This window comes from Armigeres subalbatus, chromosome 1, assembly GCF_024139115.2.
Source record: "Armigeres subalbatus isolate Guangzhou_Male chromosome 1, GZ_Asu_2, whole genome shotgun sequence".
NCBI classification, from domain to species: Eukaryota; Metazoa; Arthropoda; class Insecta; order Diptera; family Culicidae; genus Armigeres; species Armigeres subalbatus.
The window spans coordinates 234,398,410-234,417,562 of NC_085139.1; the positions used below are offsets into that span (position 1 = coordinate 234,398,410).

A 19,153-nucleotide genomic window follows, 5' to 3' on the forward strand; every position below is an offset into this window, starting at 1 on the left:
GCAACGCTGTCTCGAGATGCTGCGCGTATGCAGTGGCGACATCAGGTTGCTTCAGTCGCTCTAGGTCGTACCGCGGCGGTCGTCGGTACTGAACATTGTTGATGACGGATAGTTTTGGGCGCAGTTTAACCATCACCAGATAGTGGTCAGAGTCGATGTTAGCGCCACGATATGTCCTGACGTCGATAATGTCGGAGAAGTGCCGTCCATCAATCAGAACGTGGTCGATTTGTGATTCTGTCTGCAGTGGTGATCTCCAGGTGTACCGATACGGGAGGCTGTGTTGGAAGTAGGTGCTGCGAATGGCCAGGCGAAATCAATTAGTCGTAGGCCGTTTTCGTTCGTCAGCCGGTGAGCGCTGAACTTTCCAATAGTCGGTCTAAACTCCTCCTCTTGGCCAACCTGAGCGTTCAAATCTCCTATGATGATTTTGACGTCGTGGCTTGGGCAGCTGTCGTACTCACGTTCCAGCTGCGCGTAGAATGCGTCCTTATCATCATCAGTGCTTCCGGAGTGTGGGCTATGGACGTTTATTATGCTGAAGTTGAAGAACCGGCCTTTGATCCTCAACCTGCACATTCTTTCATTGATCGGCCACCACCCGATCACGCGCCTTTGCATATAGCCCATCACTATGAAGGCTGTTCCCAGCTCGTGTGTGTTGCCGCAGCTCTGGTAGATGGTATGCTTACCTCTAATCGTTCGCACCATTGATCCCTTCCAACAAACCTCCTGCAGCGCTACGATGCCGAATCCACGGTCCTTGAGCACATCGGCGAGTATGCGTGTGCTCTAGAGATGGTCGGGTTTCGGGTTTTCAAACCCGAAACCCGACCCGAACCCGAACCCGACGGGTTCGGGTCGGGTTCGGGTTTGGAAAATTAGAACAATGTCGGGTTCGGGTTTGGAAAATTAGAACAATGTCGGGTTCGGGTTTGGAAAATTAGAACAATGTCGGGTCTGGGTCGGGTTCGAGTTTGAGAAATTAAGTATTGAATACTTTTTTATTCGTTTCTGATAAATTTGAGGCTTATTCGTTGTTTGGGCCTATACCCTTTTGAGTGTGAAAAGAAATATAAACTAACTAGTTTGAGTTTTTCGCCAAAAAAAATAGTACGGGTCCAGTTCGGGTTTAAAACTGCAAAAATTCTCGGGTACGGGTCGGGTTCGGGTTTGATAAGGTTTTTCATTCCGGGTTCGGGTCGGGTCCGGGTTTGAAAGTAATGTCTAAATCGGGTTCGGGTCGGGTTCTGGTTTACAAAATGTGAAACCCGACCATCTCTAATGTGCTCCCGATGAAGTTGAGAGATTTGCAGTTCCACGAACCGAGTTTCCAATCGCTAGTCCCTTTTCGTCGCAGTGGTCTTCGCCGATGGTTCCGGTCCGTACTCTCTTGTTGATTGTTCGTTGCTTATGATTTTTTAAAGGCTGGCTTGCAGGGCCTGACACCAAACCCCCTAAATTTTCGGAGGACCATTCCTCCTTATTTCCGGTGGACCATGGTGCACAGTTTCACTTAGAGTCCCTCGCTGGCACTCGGACGATGATCAGCCGCCCCTAACATGGAGAACAGACGCTCAATAAGATTTGCACCTCCGGAGAGGAGCAAACCCCCCCTTCCCTGTCAGCATACGACCATAGTTCCCACCGGGGTTGGTTACCCGATCTTCCCTAAGGTTGCTCGTATCCCGGCCAGCACCGCGGGGAGGTAGGGATAGGAGTTGCTGGGTAAGAGGCTAAGGACCGCGAGATGGGGTCTATTTTATTCCTTCAGGTACGCGAAGTACCAATGGTACGCTTTACCCAGCATTTGCCGTGACTTCTTGTGTATATCACAATTAAATTAAAAATCAATAGTTGTGGTAGATAAGTAGTTGCTATATAACATATAAATAGTATCACGTCAAACATGGAATAGAAAATAAACTGCCTAAGATTTTTCAACAAAATCAGCAATATTCGGAACATTCTTGGCCAGCGTATTAATATAGTCGAACGTCTGCATCATTAATTTATCATCGATGCGGTACAGGAACTCGAAGCCCCGATTCAGGACGCAAACGCGCGACACCTGGCAGTCCACCAAAAACTGCGCAAACAGCAGAGCATTCTCGTGCGATGGACTCACGATGACTACCACCTTCCGGCGGAGGAATGCTTCCAGCTTTGGAACGCTGAGGGCGTCCAGGCGGGGCTCCTTCAGCGAGACCGAACTGAACGGAATGTTGACGCTGTTTTCGATCGCCACTCGTTTGTGTTCCAGATTGGTTCGCAGATCGAGCACCACCACGCTGGCCGGTCGGTCGCGCATGAGCCGTATCAGATCGTACTTGCTGATGCGGGGGTACAGTTCCGCCTGGACCTCCCGGTGGTCGTCGTCTGTGTATTTCAGGTCCTAGAAAATCAAAAATAAAAGAATAATTTGCAAGTACAAATGTTAGGGTTTCAAAACAAACTTACAAAATCGTTGGGAGGATCATCATTTAGGGCATACTTCCGGTAGGTAATGCTTTTCGGCGTGAACTGGTACATCGCTTCGGAATCGTTGACGCACGTTTCCATTACAATGTCCGGCAGGTCGCTGAATAAAAGGATGCACTCGTTGAAGCCCGACTTGAGGAGAGTGCTCTTCAATTGCTTTAGGATGGCTATGCCAATAAACAGCGGGTACGAGTGGTCACCGAGAATCAATTTATCCCACAGGTGGAATATTTTATGCAGTGGAAATACATCTGCGGAATATCACGGAACATGTCAAAATAAATATCACAATGGAAGAACGATTTGATACTTACGACTGAACATCGTCAAGAACCACGGTATTGCGTACAACTCCGGTATGAAGTTGATTCCGTGCAGGTGCTTGGCCAGCACTGGTTCGTGGAAGAATATCAACTGAAAAAACTTGACCAGATATTCTTTGATGATGGACGAATTGTCCTTCAGGAAGAACAGATGCAAATACTTCGGTATGAACTTGTAAAGGCTGAGAAAGGCTCGCTCTTCGTTGTTGAAATTCAAATACAGAAAAGGTGCAGTCAGGGAATCCAGCCCTTGCCAATAGACGTACTGCGGATGGGCCGTAACCCACGCCTTCAGCAGCCGTTTCAATTTGGTGTGCCCTTCCTGGGACGAAAGCAGCTCATTATATTGGTGACAGCGTGGAATGTCCACTTCGATTTGCCGATCCGTCAGCGTTGGGCTGCATTTGTCCAGCTGTTCGTAAAGACCATTTTCCACCACCCCCAGCAGGCAAGCCCACACGTGACCGCGGAAAGGTGGTGGGATGTCCTTGCTGGCGAAGCTTTTCAGTAGGTCGTGAGTATAAGGATAGCCGTGGAGTAGAGTTTTGAGAAGCATAATACGATGGAACTGATACACAGTGTCACGCTCCCGAATCACCAGCGGGAGATCTGTTTTGAAGATAGGAGATTCCAGATAAGAGTTGGTAGTGTAGATTAATGGAAGATAGTCCTCTTCGGGGATTTTCGAGAATCGTTCCAGCAGTGTGTTGAAGTTGAGAAAGATGATTCGGCTGTCATGTAGGAAACTTTGACTCTTCGGTGGTGATATCGATTTTCCGTTCAAGAGAATCAAGCTGAAATGCAAGCGAAATTAAAATGATTCGTCATCACATATTAAGTGAATTACAATAAGGACAGAACAAATATTATTTCCATATTATTTCTCCCCAAATATGTGATATTCAAAAATGTAGTGATAAAAAAAAACAATTGATGAGCTGTAAAAACTTACTTCGGTAATGACAAAATCGGGGCTTCGCTTTTAATCAACCCTTCCTTTTTCAATTCCTGCTGCACATCGCCACCGGCCAACTGCCAGAGGTAGTAAATCTCCGCCAGACTTCCGCAATGCTTCTCCAAGAGAGTCATCCCTACCGGGTCCGGGGCCGTAAAGCTTTCCTCTCTTAAGAAATCAAACGCCTCATCCCCCAGGAGCTCAACTGACGATGGACGCCTTGCTATGGAAACAGACAAACACGCCTCGATAACCCGCCGCAGAGACGCATCCAATGATTCGAATTGCTCTTCCTTTTTATGTTCTCGAGCCAACTTCTCAAACACATTGCTTGTGTTCAGCAAGCTCAATACTTTTCTTGTAATCTGGGATACTTTCAAATTCTCCCACAGTTTACACCCTAAAGCCAATTCCGCCAGGATTATTCCTACAGACCAAATATCACTTTTGATATTTTCCTGCGAACCCAGCAGCACTTCCGGGCCATGATATTTCACATTTCCAATAGGAAATGAAACATATTTCCCCCCGTAAGTCATATAGTACAGACCATAGTTGTACAATTTCACGCAAAAGTCCCTACTGATCAAGATGTTAACCGGTTCCAAATTCCGACACATCAACCCCTTCTCGTTCAAATGGCTCAATGCCCTCAGCATCTGATATCCAATCCTCAACAGCACTTCCTGCTTGTTGTTCTCCCCGATGAACGTCTCCGTCAGTGGACACCCTGCGTACTCCTGCACGATAATCGTCCTTTCGTGCTTTCCTCGCACGACATCCAAGTACTCGCACAAATTTTCGTGCTTCAGTGCCTCGCTTCTCAACAGCTGTGACCGGCCGTAAATTCCAATCGAGTTCGGTGTCAACGGGAGCCCGTTGCTTCCGCAGCACTCGTCACTGGGATGCGATTTGGCAAAGAACGTCGACACCGAAATCCGGTAGTTTAGCTTGGCCGGGGCCATTCCGCTAGCCACGCCCGACGACGGCAGCGAATTGCCACGACAGAAAACGCTACTGCTACGGTTTTGCTCGCGGTGCTGCTCACTCGGTGACGTTGTTATGCGCATAACCACCGCACTAAATCAAGGGAAGATAGAAATTTCCGAGCAAACAATTGAGGAAATCTGTATAAGTAAACTATGGAGGAAATGGACACCGATAAAAGTTGGAAACACCCCTTTTTTATCAGAACTTGGTGCTATCAGGACAGTAAAATATTGCACTGTTTATAAATAATGCTGTCCAATGAGCAGCTCGAAGTAGCTCGAAGTTGTTCCCGTCCTGCTCGTTCTTTTTTGTCAACAAACGGGCATGAGCGTGACAGGAACAACTTCGAGCTACTTCGAGCTGCTCATTGGACAGCACTAATATTCAAACTGATAAGAGAAATTTTGACAGCTCAACTTTTTTTTATGGGTTTGGCAAAGAGGTCAACAGATACACTGAAAATTACATTGTGGTTAAAAATCCAGCATTCCACACGTAAAAAAATAACCAAGGCTCCGTCAGACGTTGCAAGCAAATCACTCGTGCGAGCGAATGATTTCTGAGAGCACTCGCAATTGCAGTCACACGTAGCAGTTTTTTACTTTAAGCAAATGACAGATTTACTCTCATGCAAATATAAACAAAAACGAAAAACTTGTTTTTCGGCCACAAAATCTAATTTCATTCCTATTTTTGCAGTGCAATACTGCAACCTGAAAACGTTTTCACTTTTGCGAGCGAAAAATTTGCTAGTGCTGCACTACACGCTTAGATTGGTTTACCTATTTATGGGTACTTCATTCACTCAAATATGGGTAAATTCAATTATACCAATATTATTAGTAAAACTTACCTAAAAAATCAGTAAAATTTACTGATATTCCAAAGAAACCGACTTTACCTATATTTGAGTAATTTCATTTACCCATATATGGGTGAAAAAATAATCATAAACAAATTCAAACTCTCAGATTCAAACTGTTTGTCTCCGCATCAATGTCGCGGTTATTGGAAGTTTTAAAAGTTTTCCCATTTTTTATCCTTTATGATGTCCACGTCGATAACCATTTAAGTTCCGGATCCAGTGAGGTAACTATTTTGCTATATTCTGATAATAAATATTGATTTGCCATATACACAACTTTTAGGTTGCAACTTTCTTTTCCAGCTTCGATCAGCAGCACCATATCGACCTCCTTGCAGGTGACGATCCACGATCTCACACCACATAGGAACAAATATAAGCTGATTCCTGAACCACCGGTGCAGAACTTCTGCTCACCGCTGCGAGATGCTGATCCGAAACAGCTTAATATGTACATAAGAGGTCACCAGTCGGAATTTATCAATCCTCCAGCAACCGACTCGGTTTTGCTATTGGGAGTTCTCGGCATGTCCCGGAGCTATATAGCTGAAGTTCTCATTCGACATGTCCCAAATTCGATATTTCACGAAATATAATTTGGATGACCACTGTTGTACGAGTGAAAATAACGACACCAAACAGCTGCCCCGAGGCCGGCAGTTGCTGAAAGCTCCAATTGAATTTATTTACTGGACGGTAAGATGAAAAATCTAGATGGATTCCGTTCAAAATAGAGGAGCGCCAATAGGGAAACGGAATGTGAGCACGGAAGGGGATGCTGATTTGTACCAGGAACAAATTTGTTTTGTTGATATCCAATGCAGTGTGGTAGCAGCTACTGCTACTAAAATAATCTCCGGATTGCAGATTTTTGATTCGATTAGGTAGGTTCAATCATTAATAAAAACTGTAAAGTTTGATGGAACTATTTAGGATTTAAACGGGACCAATATTTTCCAGATTTCATTGCGGTCAGTGGCAACCATTTAATTGATTGATACAACATCGTATCTGATCATCTGGCACAGTTACCATCTAGCAAGCTACCATCAGTTCAGAATGGCATGCCGTCAAACGTCCTCATCAGTAGTTGATGCTTTTATTTTGTCTTCCGGCATTTGCTGCGATTGACACAACTCACCTTCGACTTCACCATGCTGATAGGAAGCTTCTGGACAGGGATGTTTCGGTGCATCCGGGTTACTGCCTTCAGGTTCTGCTGCTGGTAATAGCATCCAGCATCACATAAGATGAAAAGTTGGTTCAAACTATTTAATGAAAATGTAATTTTATATACATAGATGAATAGACTATTTTGCTTAATATGTATATTACCTGTTACGAATAAAATATTATCTATTTATTCATAAATAAAAATAAAATTTTTATCCAATACGATTTTAAAAACAAAAATATCACCCAAATTTAAGTAAATTCTACCTATAATAGAGTACCCATAAATAAGTAAATATTACCATTATTTCCATTAACCACATGTACTCAAATATGGGTAAACGACACTTCACCCATAAATAGGTATGTGCACTTTTTCGAGATTATGGGTATTGTTCACCCATATTTAGGTGAACTGAACTAAGCGTGTAGCAAGCGCAATTTCGTTTCGGCGAGTTGAAAATTTTTAACGCTTAGCAGTCACACATTGCAAGCGAGCGTTTACTTACGAGTTGTCATTTGTTTGCATGCAATCACTTTCAGTGTAGTCAGACAGGCAAATTTTTGACAGTTGTCACTTTCTGCGAGCAAAATGCTCGTTGCGAGTGATTTGCTTGCAACGTCTGAGGGCACCTTTATAAGGGAATTGAGGTCTCCAAGCAGATTTTACCAACACTATCACAGAGTGATTTTTTTTATCGCTGCACACTGAATCAAAATGAAAATTTTCATTTTCACCTGATGCCTAGTTAAAATTTGCGATATTTTTCATAAGGTGCCGTCAGACGTTGCAAGCAAATCACTCGCAACGAGCATTTTGCTCGCAGAAAGTGACAACTGTCAAAAATTTGGCTGTCTGACTACACTGAAAGTGATTGCATGCAAACAAATCACAACTCGTAAGCAAACGCTCGCTTGCACTGTGTGACTGCTAAGCGTTAAAAAAATTCAACTCGCAGAAACGAAATTGCGCTTGCTAGTGCAGCACTAGCAAATTTTTCGCTCGCAAAAGTGATAACGTTTTCAGATGGCAGAGTTGCACTACAAAAATAGGAATGAAATTAGATTTTGTTGCCGAAAAACAAGTTTTTCGTTTTTGTTTATATTTGCATGCACTGGCGTGAATAAAATATAGAAATTCATAAGTTATGCCTTATGAAACACTAAAAGTTCATTTCATATTCGTTTCATAAGGCTTCTATGAAATTCATAATGGTTAGTATTTATTCCATACATTTGCCTTATGAATCCCAATGTGTTTTCTTATGAATGAAATTCATAAGGTAAACTTATGGAGCAATATGTCATTTCATGTGTTCATCCACTGGAAAATATTAACGTCATTGTATTCATTTTTTTGCATCCCGGCCGACCACTTTTTTTTACAAATTAGCAAATTTACAAATAATTATAATTCATTTCCGCGGTTTTGGAAAAAAAAATCATTATCAGATACAGGTGAGAAGTTGGTCTAAAAATGCTGGGATAGAATTCTAAAGCGGTTCGCTTATTATTGTGTATCCGGAATAAATTCATACCGCTTTTTATACCGAAGTTAGAATTTTTCTCCAGATACAGGCAACTTTCCCAACTTCGGAAGTAGTGCGCTGGATTCGCCTAAAGATGCGCTAAACAACGCATCAATTAGTTTGACAAATAAAACTTCGGAAGAAAGTTCGGTTCGGAAGTCCCGACTTCCGAATTCTAACTTGGTGCTACGCTGACAATATTGTTTCGATTTCTGATCCTAATATCACAGACAAACAGACGTAACACTGATGAAATTCTCATCGACCATGACCTCAACGGTCGTTTTGATTTCAACTGTTTGCGAGTTTCACATCCAGAGGCGCGCGCATCGTATACCTTTATATTTGACATCTCACACTAGCGCCTTCTGTTGACATTGTTGTACTAAACTTTATTTCGTGCAACATGCACGTGAGGTGGTGGTAAAGTAACTGGGCGATAGATTTTGAAACAAAATGTTCTACACGTAAAAAAATAACCTTATATGTTATGGCAAAAAACCATTCGAAAATACTTATACTCTTCATTATGCCACCTAATGAATGATCCCATATCAAAAAGTTAATAACATTCATAAGTTAATGAAAAGTATAAGTTTCCGAATGTATGTGACTAATGCGATGTATAAGTTTTTTCTCATACATGTCATTTAGCGCCTGCTTTGGCAAAAAAGTATTAGAAATATTAATAATAAACAACATTAAATTTTTTTACGTGTAGCTGTTACGTCTGTTTGTCTGTGCTAATATCTTAATTGTTGATGTTCAAATCCAGCAGATCCGACGGATGCGGCAGCGGGCGGAGTATAGAGGCCACAGATGAGAAGCTGCTGAACACCTGCCCATAAAATAATCTCGTCACCGATCATACACATCAGATGACATCAAGTAAACCCGAGAGCGCAGACAGACGTTTAAGCTCATACATTTGAGTTCGATTTTCTTGTGTAAATTTTCAAATCTAAATACGTTGGAATTGCATAGCACGCTAGCGCCGCCTATACAACTTATTGCTACATGAAAACTGACGTTTTATACCGATCGCTTTCTATCTCACCCACGTTTGCCACCTACAGAACCATGAAAGCAAAACAGAAACACTCAACAAAGATCTCCCCGCACGGCCGCAAAAATCATTTCTATCTGAACGACTAACAATGTAGCTAAGCGAATCACTTTACTTGCAGTTCTTGCCACGATATAGTAAAGAAATTGTGAAGCTGCGTGTATGCTGTTACCATCTTTTAAGATCTTTCGCGTTGGCTCTTTTACCTAGATCCTTTCACATGCGTGTTTTTTTTTTGCGATTGTGATACAAAATATGTTCCTGGACGAAAATCGTACATTTTTTCATTGCAACGAGAAGTCCAGTCAAGTAGGACATGGAAAATAATTAAAAATCAGAAATGAAATAACCCCTCCTGAGTAACAAATATCATCTCTGGTGTGCTGTGCATTTTTCGATTCATTTTTCAACAGTGCGTGTGTGCGTGATCATGCATTTTTATTAAGAGTCCCATCGACCAGATATACGATCAAGAAACTAAAATATTTTGACGAATTAAAAAATCAAAACAAAACGGCAAATAACGTTTGCCGGGTTTGCCTTTTTGACATGTGGCGCCATCTCTTCGCCTATTGCTACTTGGCAATCCGACGGCCATGTTTTTTACACACGTTAGTGAGTCGAACTTGAACGTCTGTCTGCGCCGAGAGTATCTCCACCCACACCAGCATACTGTATACCCCACCAGAATTGTTCGAAATAAATTCGGTATCATCGACAATGCGTCAACATAAATCGCAAGGCGGCCGGAGAAAACCTTTCAGGGATCCACTAGAATCGAATCTGTATTGCTTACAGAAACTGTTCGGTCAAAATTGTATCAATATAAAAGGAACAAATATCGGTGGCATACGAGGGTACGACTGCATTTTGGGCACGTATGGTAGTCAATATCTTATGATTGTGACAAAGACTGAGAAACAAGGGGCGTCTCACATAGATTAGATTGAATATATCTGCTGAAAATCAATCAAGTAATCAAAGCAACTTTATTTCGATTTAAATCGAAACTGACTGAAAGCGCATTTGATGATTTTAGCAACGCAACAAATACACCACTGTCAAATCGAATATTGACAGTGAATGTAAACATGTTTCATTTACATATTTTGTTTACTCGAAAACAGCTAGGAAAATATGGGGGTCTGATGTAAATCAATCAGCATTCAGTGTTTCAAATGAAACAATTCGTACTTTTAGGTTCGTTATTTATTACTAATAACTTTTAATCGATAAAATGAATTAGTTTGAATACCTGAGTGTCCCGGAATCGTATTTGTTTCGAACCTACCTTACATCGATTTTAGCTGTTATCGGCTTTAACAAAATTGGATTTTGTCTTGGGTTTTGTATAATTTAACAGATCTTGCTCGTGATTGTATTCTTAACAGTTCAGTCTAACTGAGTTGATGTTTGAATACTTATCCAATACAATACAATAAATTACCGAAGCTGCGCTTCTGAAAGTCTCTCTACTAAAGGATTGCCTTCCAAGATAGACATTTCCACACACCAATTTCTTAAAAAGTTTTTCAGCAAAGTTCATTGCTGAAAAGCAACCAGCAATTTTGAAGTTTACTGAATGTCAGTAATTTAATTTGTATTTACTAAAAATCAGCAAATTTTTCCAATCTACTGATTTTTCAGCATATCCCATCAACTGTCATTCTTAAAAAAGCACCCATTTTGAGTTTAGCTTTCAAAGGTTTAATATTTGTTGTTACCTCGTATTCCATATTTTCCAACATTAATCCTGTAAGTATAGCATATTTTTAAACTAGTGAAGCACATTGCATATATTTTAATAAGTGAACCATATTATCACATATTATCATCAATCAAATTAGAATTCAATTTTAAATATTTACAGGCAATTAAAACAAATTGAAGAGGACATCGCGTCATGCCATTTGGACCATGCCAGAAAAAAAGTTATTCAATGTTAGACACCATAAGATGATTATTAATTCTTCTGGTTTATTTCCTTTTTATTACCAGACAAATAAAAAATCATGAAAAAGAAAAAAAAAACAAATTTTATTTTTTAAACAATTCATTCGTGGTTAAAATACTGATAATATCAGCAGTTTGATCCAATTTGCTGGATGTGATCAGCATAATGCTGTCAAATCCTGCATTGGTCAAACCAACTGAATATTCAGTAAACTTTTTGAATTTGCTGAATATTCAGTAGATAGTTGTCAAAAGTAATGACAGTTCAGCTTACTGACATTTTCAGTAATTTGTTTTTGCTGAAATGTTTGCTGATCATTCAGCTCGGCAAAATTCAGCAAAATTATGCTGATTTTCGGGGAAAAAAATTTGGTGTGCATGCCCTTGGTCAGTAGGTACTAAGTGATTTAGAAGTAAAATAATCCTAACCGATGCTCTGGAACTAAGAGCCAGATGTCCGAAAACTTTGATATGCCTTTTGAAAATTCGCGGTTCAGTCCATACAAGACATTCAAAGGATTGCACATGAGAAACAGAACAGGATATTTCGAAAGAGGATTTTTTAACAGGATTCCAAATGAGAAGGTTGTGCGTAGTTATGCCACCAAAAGTCCAAAAATAGTAAGAATAATAAATCACAGGGATGGAATACAATGGCTTAGTTTTTAAAAAGTTAAATATAACAAAATAGAAAACACTGTTTGCTTGCTTTTTTGTGAATAATATTTGCGAGTTATTTTAATGTTCTTGAGCTTTCCTTAAACATTCATGTATTTCAAATATCCTATTGTAAATAATTGTTATTCAGGTTGTAATCCATAACAGGGTTCCTTCAGCTTGTAATCCATGACGATATTGTCAAGTCCAATTATGTCTAAAATGAGAAATAGACTTTGAATAAAGAAATATAAACACCTAACTAATTGGAAACTTCGCCATTTTTTTCTGTTGACTAGAGAATAAACTAGAGAATAAACAACTAAAATAATGTCATTGGTAACGCGAAATACCAATACCTGCTTGGATGAAAACTACCAGATAAGTTCTGTCAAACCTAGTTTCAAACCAGTGGAAGGTGTGTTGCAATAATGATCAAACAGTACCATTGCGAAATCGAATAAAATCGACTTTATTTCAATTGAAATTCGTTGCGATCGATAGCTGTGAGACACCCCTTGCTGAGAAATCAGTCTTTGATTGTGATGCTTTTCAGGAAGAGGCATTTACGATTTACTACACGTAAAAAAATTTAATGTTGTTTATTATTAATATTTCTAATACTTTTTTGCCAAAGCAAGCGCTTAATGACATGTATAAGAAAAAACTTATACATCGCATTAGTCACATACATTCGGAAACTTATACTTTACATTAACTTATGAATGTTATTAGCTTTTTGATATGGGATCACTCATTAGGTGGCATAATGAAGAGTATAAGTATTTTCGAATGGTTTTTTGCCATAACATATAAGGTTATTTTTTTACGTGTACATTATTATGAGGTAAGGTCATAACATTTCTTATTTGTGGGAAATCGGTAAATAACTGACCCCAATGATCTAATTGCAGGTAAACGCTCAACGTCGTCAGATGCGTTTAAGAGTTCGTATAGCTCTGACCGCGATATCGATACCGATGTGATGTTCTTTTTTGGAGTCATTCGACACCAGGTTAGAGAGTGCACCAAGTTTCTCTTCCTAGCTAAAGTAGGACCACGTAGGAGTGTAGGACCATCTGCAGGCCCCCAATAACCACCGAGAAGGCCATCGGAGAACGTCACCAATGCATGCGAGATGTTCCGATTGGTTAGCTTTCAAGAATAGGTCCCAACGTCACCCTTATACATATGGAGATACACAGAGTGAAGCGAGGGCCACTTTGCAGCGCAAGTACGGAAGCAAGTTAGGCGATACCATTTGTCAGGCTTGGACAAAGGACAAAAACGACCAGCTCCGAACCTACGTTTCCATATACAGTAGCCGTTCGATAACTGCAACATGTTTACGTTTCAGTTAACGAATGCCGTTCAATATCTGCAACGCATTCTAGACGTCAAACGGCTGTCAATCGACGTCAGATGCAATAAAAGTGCATCTAAATGTGCACTATAATGCAGCTGTCATTGAGTTTGACATCAGTTTGAAGTTTAGCTGTCCGATAACTGCAAAACTGTTGCAACTATCGAATTGCAGTTAAATGACTTGCAGTTATCGAACGTCTACCATTGACGAATACATAGACCGAAATGTCCGGTACACTGAGATCAATTTTCCATTAAATTTTATGTGCGTTGAGCACATAGAAATGAGTATGTCTACCTTTATATGGTTCTATGTGCAGCATTTGAATTCTACAAACTCGCATTTGTATCTAATGACAAAGAAAATATAATATAAAGGATATTTATTTACATCTTATTTGTTCTGCAGATAAATTTTATGTGCAGCTACACATAGTTAAATACTATCTAATCTCGCACATAAAATGCAACAGCTCACAATGAAATCGAAAATATATCAGAATCATGAGAAGATGGAAAATGGCGGAGAAGCTTGACTTGGATTCAAAGCCAAAACTTTTCGTGTTTCATCCAATGTGAAATTGAATCCGAAGGTGGTGTTTGCAGCATGCTTTTTTCGGTTGCAATGGTAAGTAACCCCATTTTAATAAACAAAATATGGTTCCACAAGATTCTGTTAGTTTTAGCATGAATGAAAGTTGCGCAGCAAACAACATAATCTGAGCAGAGCAAATATGGGAGCTAGAAACAGAAACATGAATAACTACACGGAGGTGGAATCTGTTTTGGGACTTCCCTGGATTTACGTGCAAATCCATATTCGCATTCGGAGTGGCAACTATTCAGCAACAATGCATCGTTGCCACCAAAAGATTCACCGGTTCTCGTATCCGTCGTGTCTCCTGCGCTTCATTCAGAGCTGAGCTAGAGGAAGTGTTTTAAGCAATATAGATTGCGTCTGCTCTGTAAGCCCAATCGGAACTGTTTTTCGACGGTAGTATTGCGCAGCGGAATCTGTGTTGCTCAGAATTCTTCTTCCAATCCGGCTGAATGAAACGCAAAAACGAACGGCGGACACGGCAGTAACCAAACTGTGTTTCTTCCTCGGTTTCTTCATAAAAATACTGCAATATCCAGGTACTGCCGGCAGAACGATTCTGAAGCGACCGGCGTAATTCAGGCGATGTTTTATCCGACCACTAATGAGATATGGAAAATGATTCTTCCGAACATAGTTCGAAAGTTCTTTAGTACAGAAATAAATAAGAAAAAAAAACTTGTTCTCCTTTCGGCTTTCTATTGTAGGGAATCAAAATGCTAATTATCGGGTTCGAAGAGTGGGTGATATCTGAATATTATTGTCTTAGCACATATAAATCATTGAAACCACCCCCCTGGCGTCCTATACTATCACAAGGGGTTTGACAATAGCCACCATGTTCACGGACGGTAGCTCATTACCGTCCGTTGTTATTGTACGTAAATAAACATCATGTGTTTTGTTTACTATTTGTTTTGGTTAAATCTGAAAATTGTTTTCAAAATAATTTGCAAGATTTACATCATTGACCATGGGAATTATGTTATTTGATGATAAAATATAATAAACTTACGAATTGGAGGGAATCTACAGGTGAAATCAAACGCTACACGAAATCATATTTCGTAACTTGTTCTCCCGCTCCGAATCAAACAAAAGATATTATTATTGTTTATACTGTGACGAGCATCACAGTTGAAATGGTCCGGGGATGCAAATCGAACAACATTCATTAGTGAAAATGAAATGAAATAAAATGGTGTGCTGAAAGATGTTTTAGGATTATATTTACATGCCCATAATAACTGGTATTATTTTTGACCAAATTGAAAAAGTGTAGCCAACAATATTTAGGATAAAATCCAGTTGCTTGTAAAGGCACGATTCGGGAGAAGTACTTTTCAAAATGTATGCTGGACATATTCACGAAGATGTTCGCTACGCTGAGAAGCATCTCTTGCCACGGGGCTGATTGAAACCGATAAATGAATTACATTTGGCCAGGCACTTCTTTTTTGTATGCATTGCACATAAAATCGAAGAGTACCAAAATTTCCACTTTTATGTGTACGACCAATATATTTTATGTGCAAAGCTTGATTGCAAAAATACATGTGCGTTGCACATAAATTTTAGATGGTAAATCAGCTCAGTGTACAAAGCCATCAGAAAATCGGGCACCATGTCTTCTTCTTCATTTTGAAGAAAACCCGGATAAAAATATACAGTAACTTGTATGACATAACCCATTGAAATACAATAGATTGCGTGGTAAACAATACAAACTATTGTATGCTTATTGTAAAATGTTCACGATAGTAAAAGATCTTTATTGTACTTACATTCAAATAACAATATATTTAAGTGTTACCAATACATTCTATTATAATTTTATTGTTCGCTTATGTTTAGTATTGCTCATCCAGAAACTAAACAAATTATAAAAGTATTCGGTTTGGAAATCTGGAAATTCGTCTAATGTGATTGAATTAATATATTTTTGGAATATTTCATGGATTTATTATATTGATGAAATAACAATTGAAAACAATAAAATTACAATAGCTTTGCTAATTAAATGAATGAAAATGTTATATGTACCGATTCTCAAGTAATATATTTTCATATTGCAGGTCTAGAAATGTTATGCAATGAAAGTTTAAATTCAAAAAAAAAAATAAAAGGGAACAAAAACTTTTGCTCATCATTTTACTCGGAGAATATCTAGATTCATTTGAGCGTGTACAGTTTTGTTTATAATAAGTGAAGAGATGAAAATAATGAAACTGTATGGTGCAGAAAGTGTCTTTTTCATTACAGTTTCTGGTGCTGGGCAACGGTAGATCACTAGGGCTTTGTACCGTGGTAAGTATATAAAGTGTTAGAACGCGTTAGAGCATCATTACTGGGCGCGAGTATTTTGATCACCATCGTCGTGCTGTCATTTTAGATTAGTCTAATTTTTCGCATCGGTCACTATTTTCGGTTATCATTTTGGTGGCTGCATTCCGTACCGGTGGCATTTGACATGGTGGCGTTTGACATTTGATAGTTCACCAAATAGCAGCGCCGTGATCGCGCTGTAAAATTGATCACCTGTCAGCTGCGCTTTTGTTTTATCAGCGCGTTTGGTAGCGACCGGTAAAGTGATATTTTTGAAAATGAATACTGCGCTGGCAAACGGCTTATATTTACCACCGGTAATCGTAATCTGATACTACAAAAGTTCAATGTACATAATGGACGCAGTGGTTCATCCCGAACAAAAAATAAATAAAAATTGTATCATCATAATACCTGATGACATACCTGATAACATGTATCCTTGTTCCTTTACAGAAATGAAGCTTATGATGAAATATTGGTGCTTGCCGTTCACTGACTCAAGATCGTTCAGTGGTTATCATTGGCCAATCTCACCAACGGGATATACTGAGGTAGGTATTTTTTATCTTTTCTTCTCGACGTTCTTTTTCTAATAAAACTAACATTCTTTTATAATTTACATTTTCATTTACTTTCAGCGTTTATGTACCCGTGGCCAAGTAACAGCAAAGCGAGGTAAAATGAGTAAAAATTAAATTTGAACTAAACTGAAATTATATTAAAAATAAAATAATTTATAAAACAATTAATTGTATTGTATTTTTATTGTAATGTTGGAGTATAATGTATTCTAAATCCTGCTGTATTTCTATTGTAAAACAATAGAAACAGTAATTGAAAACATTTAAAACACAATGTTTTCTATTGTTTTGTTGCTCGAAATCATCCCATTGAAGAACCGTTAAATCAATTGTTTTGCTCAGATTTTTATATGGAAAATTTTCGATTTTTTTATTGTAAAGATACATAACAACCCCCCTTTTTTATTGTAAAAGTCCCATTTACCATTCATTTTATCGTGGAAAACCATTATTTCTCATGTGATTTTATTGTCAAAATTCCATTATATTCAATGGTAAAACCTATGTTTTAAATGGTGTTGTAACAATAAAATTTATGATATTTTAATGATATTTTTTATCCGGGAATACCCCTCGTGGGTGACGAATTACATAAATATTTATTTTACGAGCGCTGACTTACCCCTCTCAACGTTTTGACAGTTTGTCTGTTTGTTTTTTTTCCCTCACCTTGCGTCGTCGTTTCGGTTGTGAATCGTACAAAAATAAATATTAATGTTTTAAAATGAATATGTTTCTTTGTGAATGAGAGCCGCTTCCATTAACAAAACGGAGAGGACCGGAACCTGGTTCGCTGTTCGCTCGTGTCATCGTAACCGGAAAATGAAAAATGGGCAAAAAATGTGTGGTGCTCGGATGCGGAAGCCGAACCGGAGATACGGTTTCATTTTACGGATTTCCGAACGATCCTGGCACGTGAGTACTCTGTAATTGAATATGTATCTGAGAGCACCAAATATTAAGCAGTTAGGAAATTTGAGGACAACGTCATAGAAAGATACGACATTGTTGTTTCATAAGGGCGAAAGTCTCAAACGTAAACATTGACTTTTTCCGCTGATTCCTTTTTTCTCGTTAGCAACAAAAAATGTAAAACTCATCGATGTAATTTGAGCGATGTAGTAAAAAAGCTATGCAAATGCGAAAAACATATACAAATGTACACAATATTCAAACAATTTACATCGCCCATAAATTACAGAGAAACAAAACCAACATTAAATGCGTTGCGTTACATTTGTGTAATATACTCAATCCAGTTGAAACCCGAAATTGGGGGCTAGCGAAGTTGGATTTTTCTCACAATCCATACGTTAAACCTAACTTCGGAAGTGGTGCGCTGAATAGCGCTTCGCGATATTGTCGGTACAGCACCACGTTAGAATTCGGAAGTCGGGACTTCCGAACCGAACATCCTTCCGAAGTTTTATTTGTCAAACTAATTGATGCTTTGTTAAGCGCTCCGATGCTCTCTGTCACAAAATAAGGAATTTTCTTGCACCACTTCCGGTAGGATCTTTGCTGCTCCGAACCATGTAGTATCCTGTTATACATAGCAAAAATAAATATCACTGATAAATAAACATAAGGGTATCTTACCATGTTCATTTTTGTCGGCATATACCTACAAGGCATTTGCAATTCCAACCGCACTGCTAAATTGAGGAAATTTCTTGTGGTCGATTTCGGTGGTCTACAAGTCGCACACCAACTGAGTTCTTAATCTTTCCTCTTCCTACGGTTCGATTGCTACTACGACTGCTCTATACAGTAGACAAGATGGATCGGTTCGATAATTTTTTCTTTGTTGTTTCGGACTTTGTTGTTTTTTTGAATCAGAGAATCACCATCAGAGGTAAACAAAAATGGAAATGACAACTGTTGTCAATCTGACGTGATTCGAATTGAGGGGCTTCTCAATGGTCGAGTGATTGTAATAATTGTAATCCGTCACTCCCCAGGGGTATATAGTGGTGCCCGGAAAAATGGCCACCCCTCCGTCTATGTATTCGTCAATGCGTCTACTGTCGATCAAGACAAAGATTCAGCGATTTATGCAACAGTTTTCGGAGGAGATCCACAAGCGACTAAGTATAGTGATTATACAAGGAAAAATTGTTGGTCATATCGCATAAGGCGTCGATAAATGGCTGTCTTTAGCAAATGGATTTCGCTTCATCAAAAGAAACTATTAAAAGAAGAGTTTTTGAAGCTAGCAGAAGATTTTTTCTGACGCTATCAATCGAATGCCAAGTATTAATCGCAGCTCAAGTAAGTATATAGTCTTCT

The 19,153-nt window shown here is 39.2% G+C and overlaps 1 protein-coding gene and 2 long non-coding RNA genes across 3 annotated transcripts; 2 read left to right on the forward strand and 1 right to left on the reverse strand.

The window, feature by feature from the left end:
• Nucleotides 1–1,857: 1,857 nt before the first annotated feature.
• On the reverse strand, nt 1,858–5,005 carry LOC134211819 (TBC domain-containing protein kinase-like protein). The gene is made up of 4 exons (XM_062689101.1): nt 3,757–5,005; nt 2,796–3,598; nt 2,461–2,732; nt 1,858–2,395 (listed from the first exon to the last, which is right to left on the reverse strand). Exons 1-4 carry the CDS (start codon nt 4,827–4,829, stop codon nt 1,931–1,933), a joined length of 2,613 nt encoding a protein of 870 aa, XP_062545085.1. The 5' UTR covers nt 4,830–5,005; the 3' UTR covers nt 1,858–1,930.
• Nucleotides 5,006–5,666: 661 nt separating this feature from the next.
• LOC134211825 (uncharacterized) lies at nt 5,667–6,908 on the forward strand. Its single transcript, XR_009979110.1, has 3 exons — nt 5,667–5,838; nt 5,898–6,498; nt 6,575–6,908. It is a non-coding gene; the product is annotated as an uncharacterized LOC134211825 (long non-coding RNA).
• A 9,133-nt stretch (nt 6,909–16,041) lies between these two features.
• LOC134211830 (uncharacterized) lies at nt 16,042–17,424 on the forward strand. The gene is made up of 3 exons (XR_009979112.1): nt 16,042–16,262; nt 16,737–16,834; nt 16,922–17,424. It is a non-coding gene; the product is annotated as an uncharacterized LOC134211830 (long non-coding RNA).
• The last annotated feature ends 1,729 nt before the right edge of the window (nt 17,425–19,153 follow it).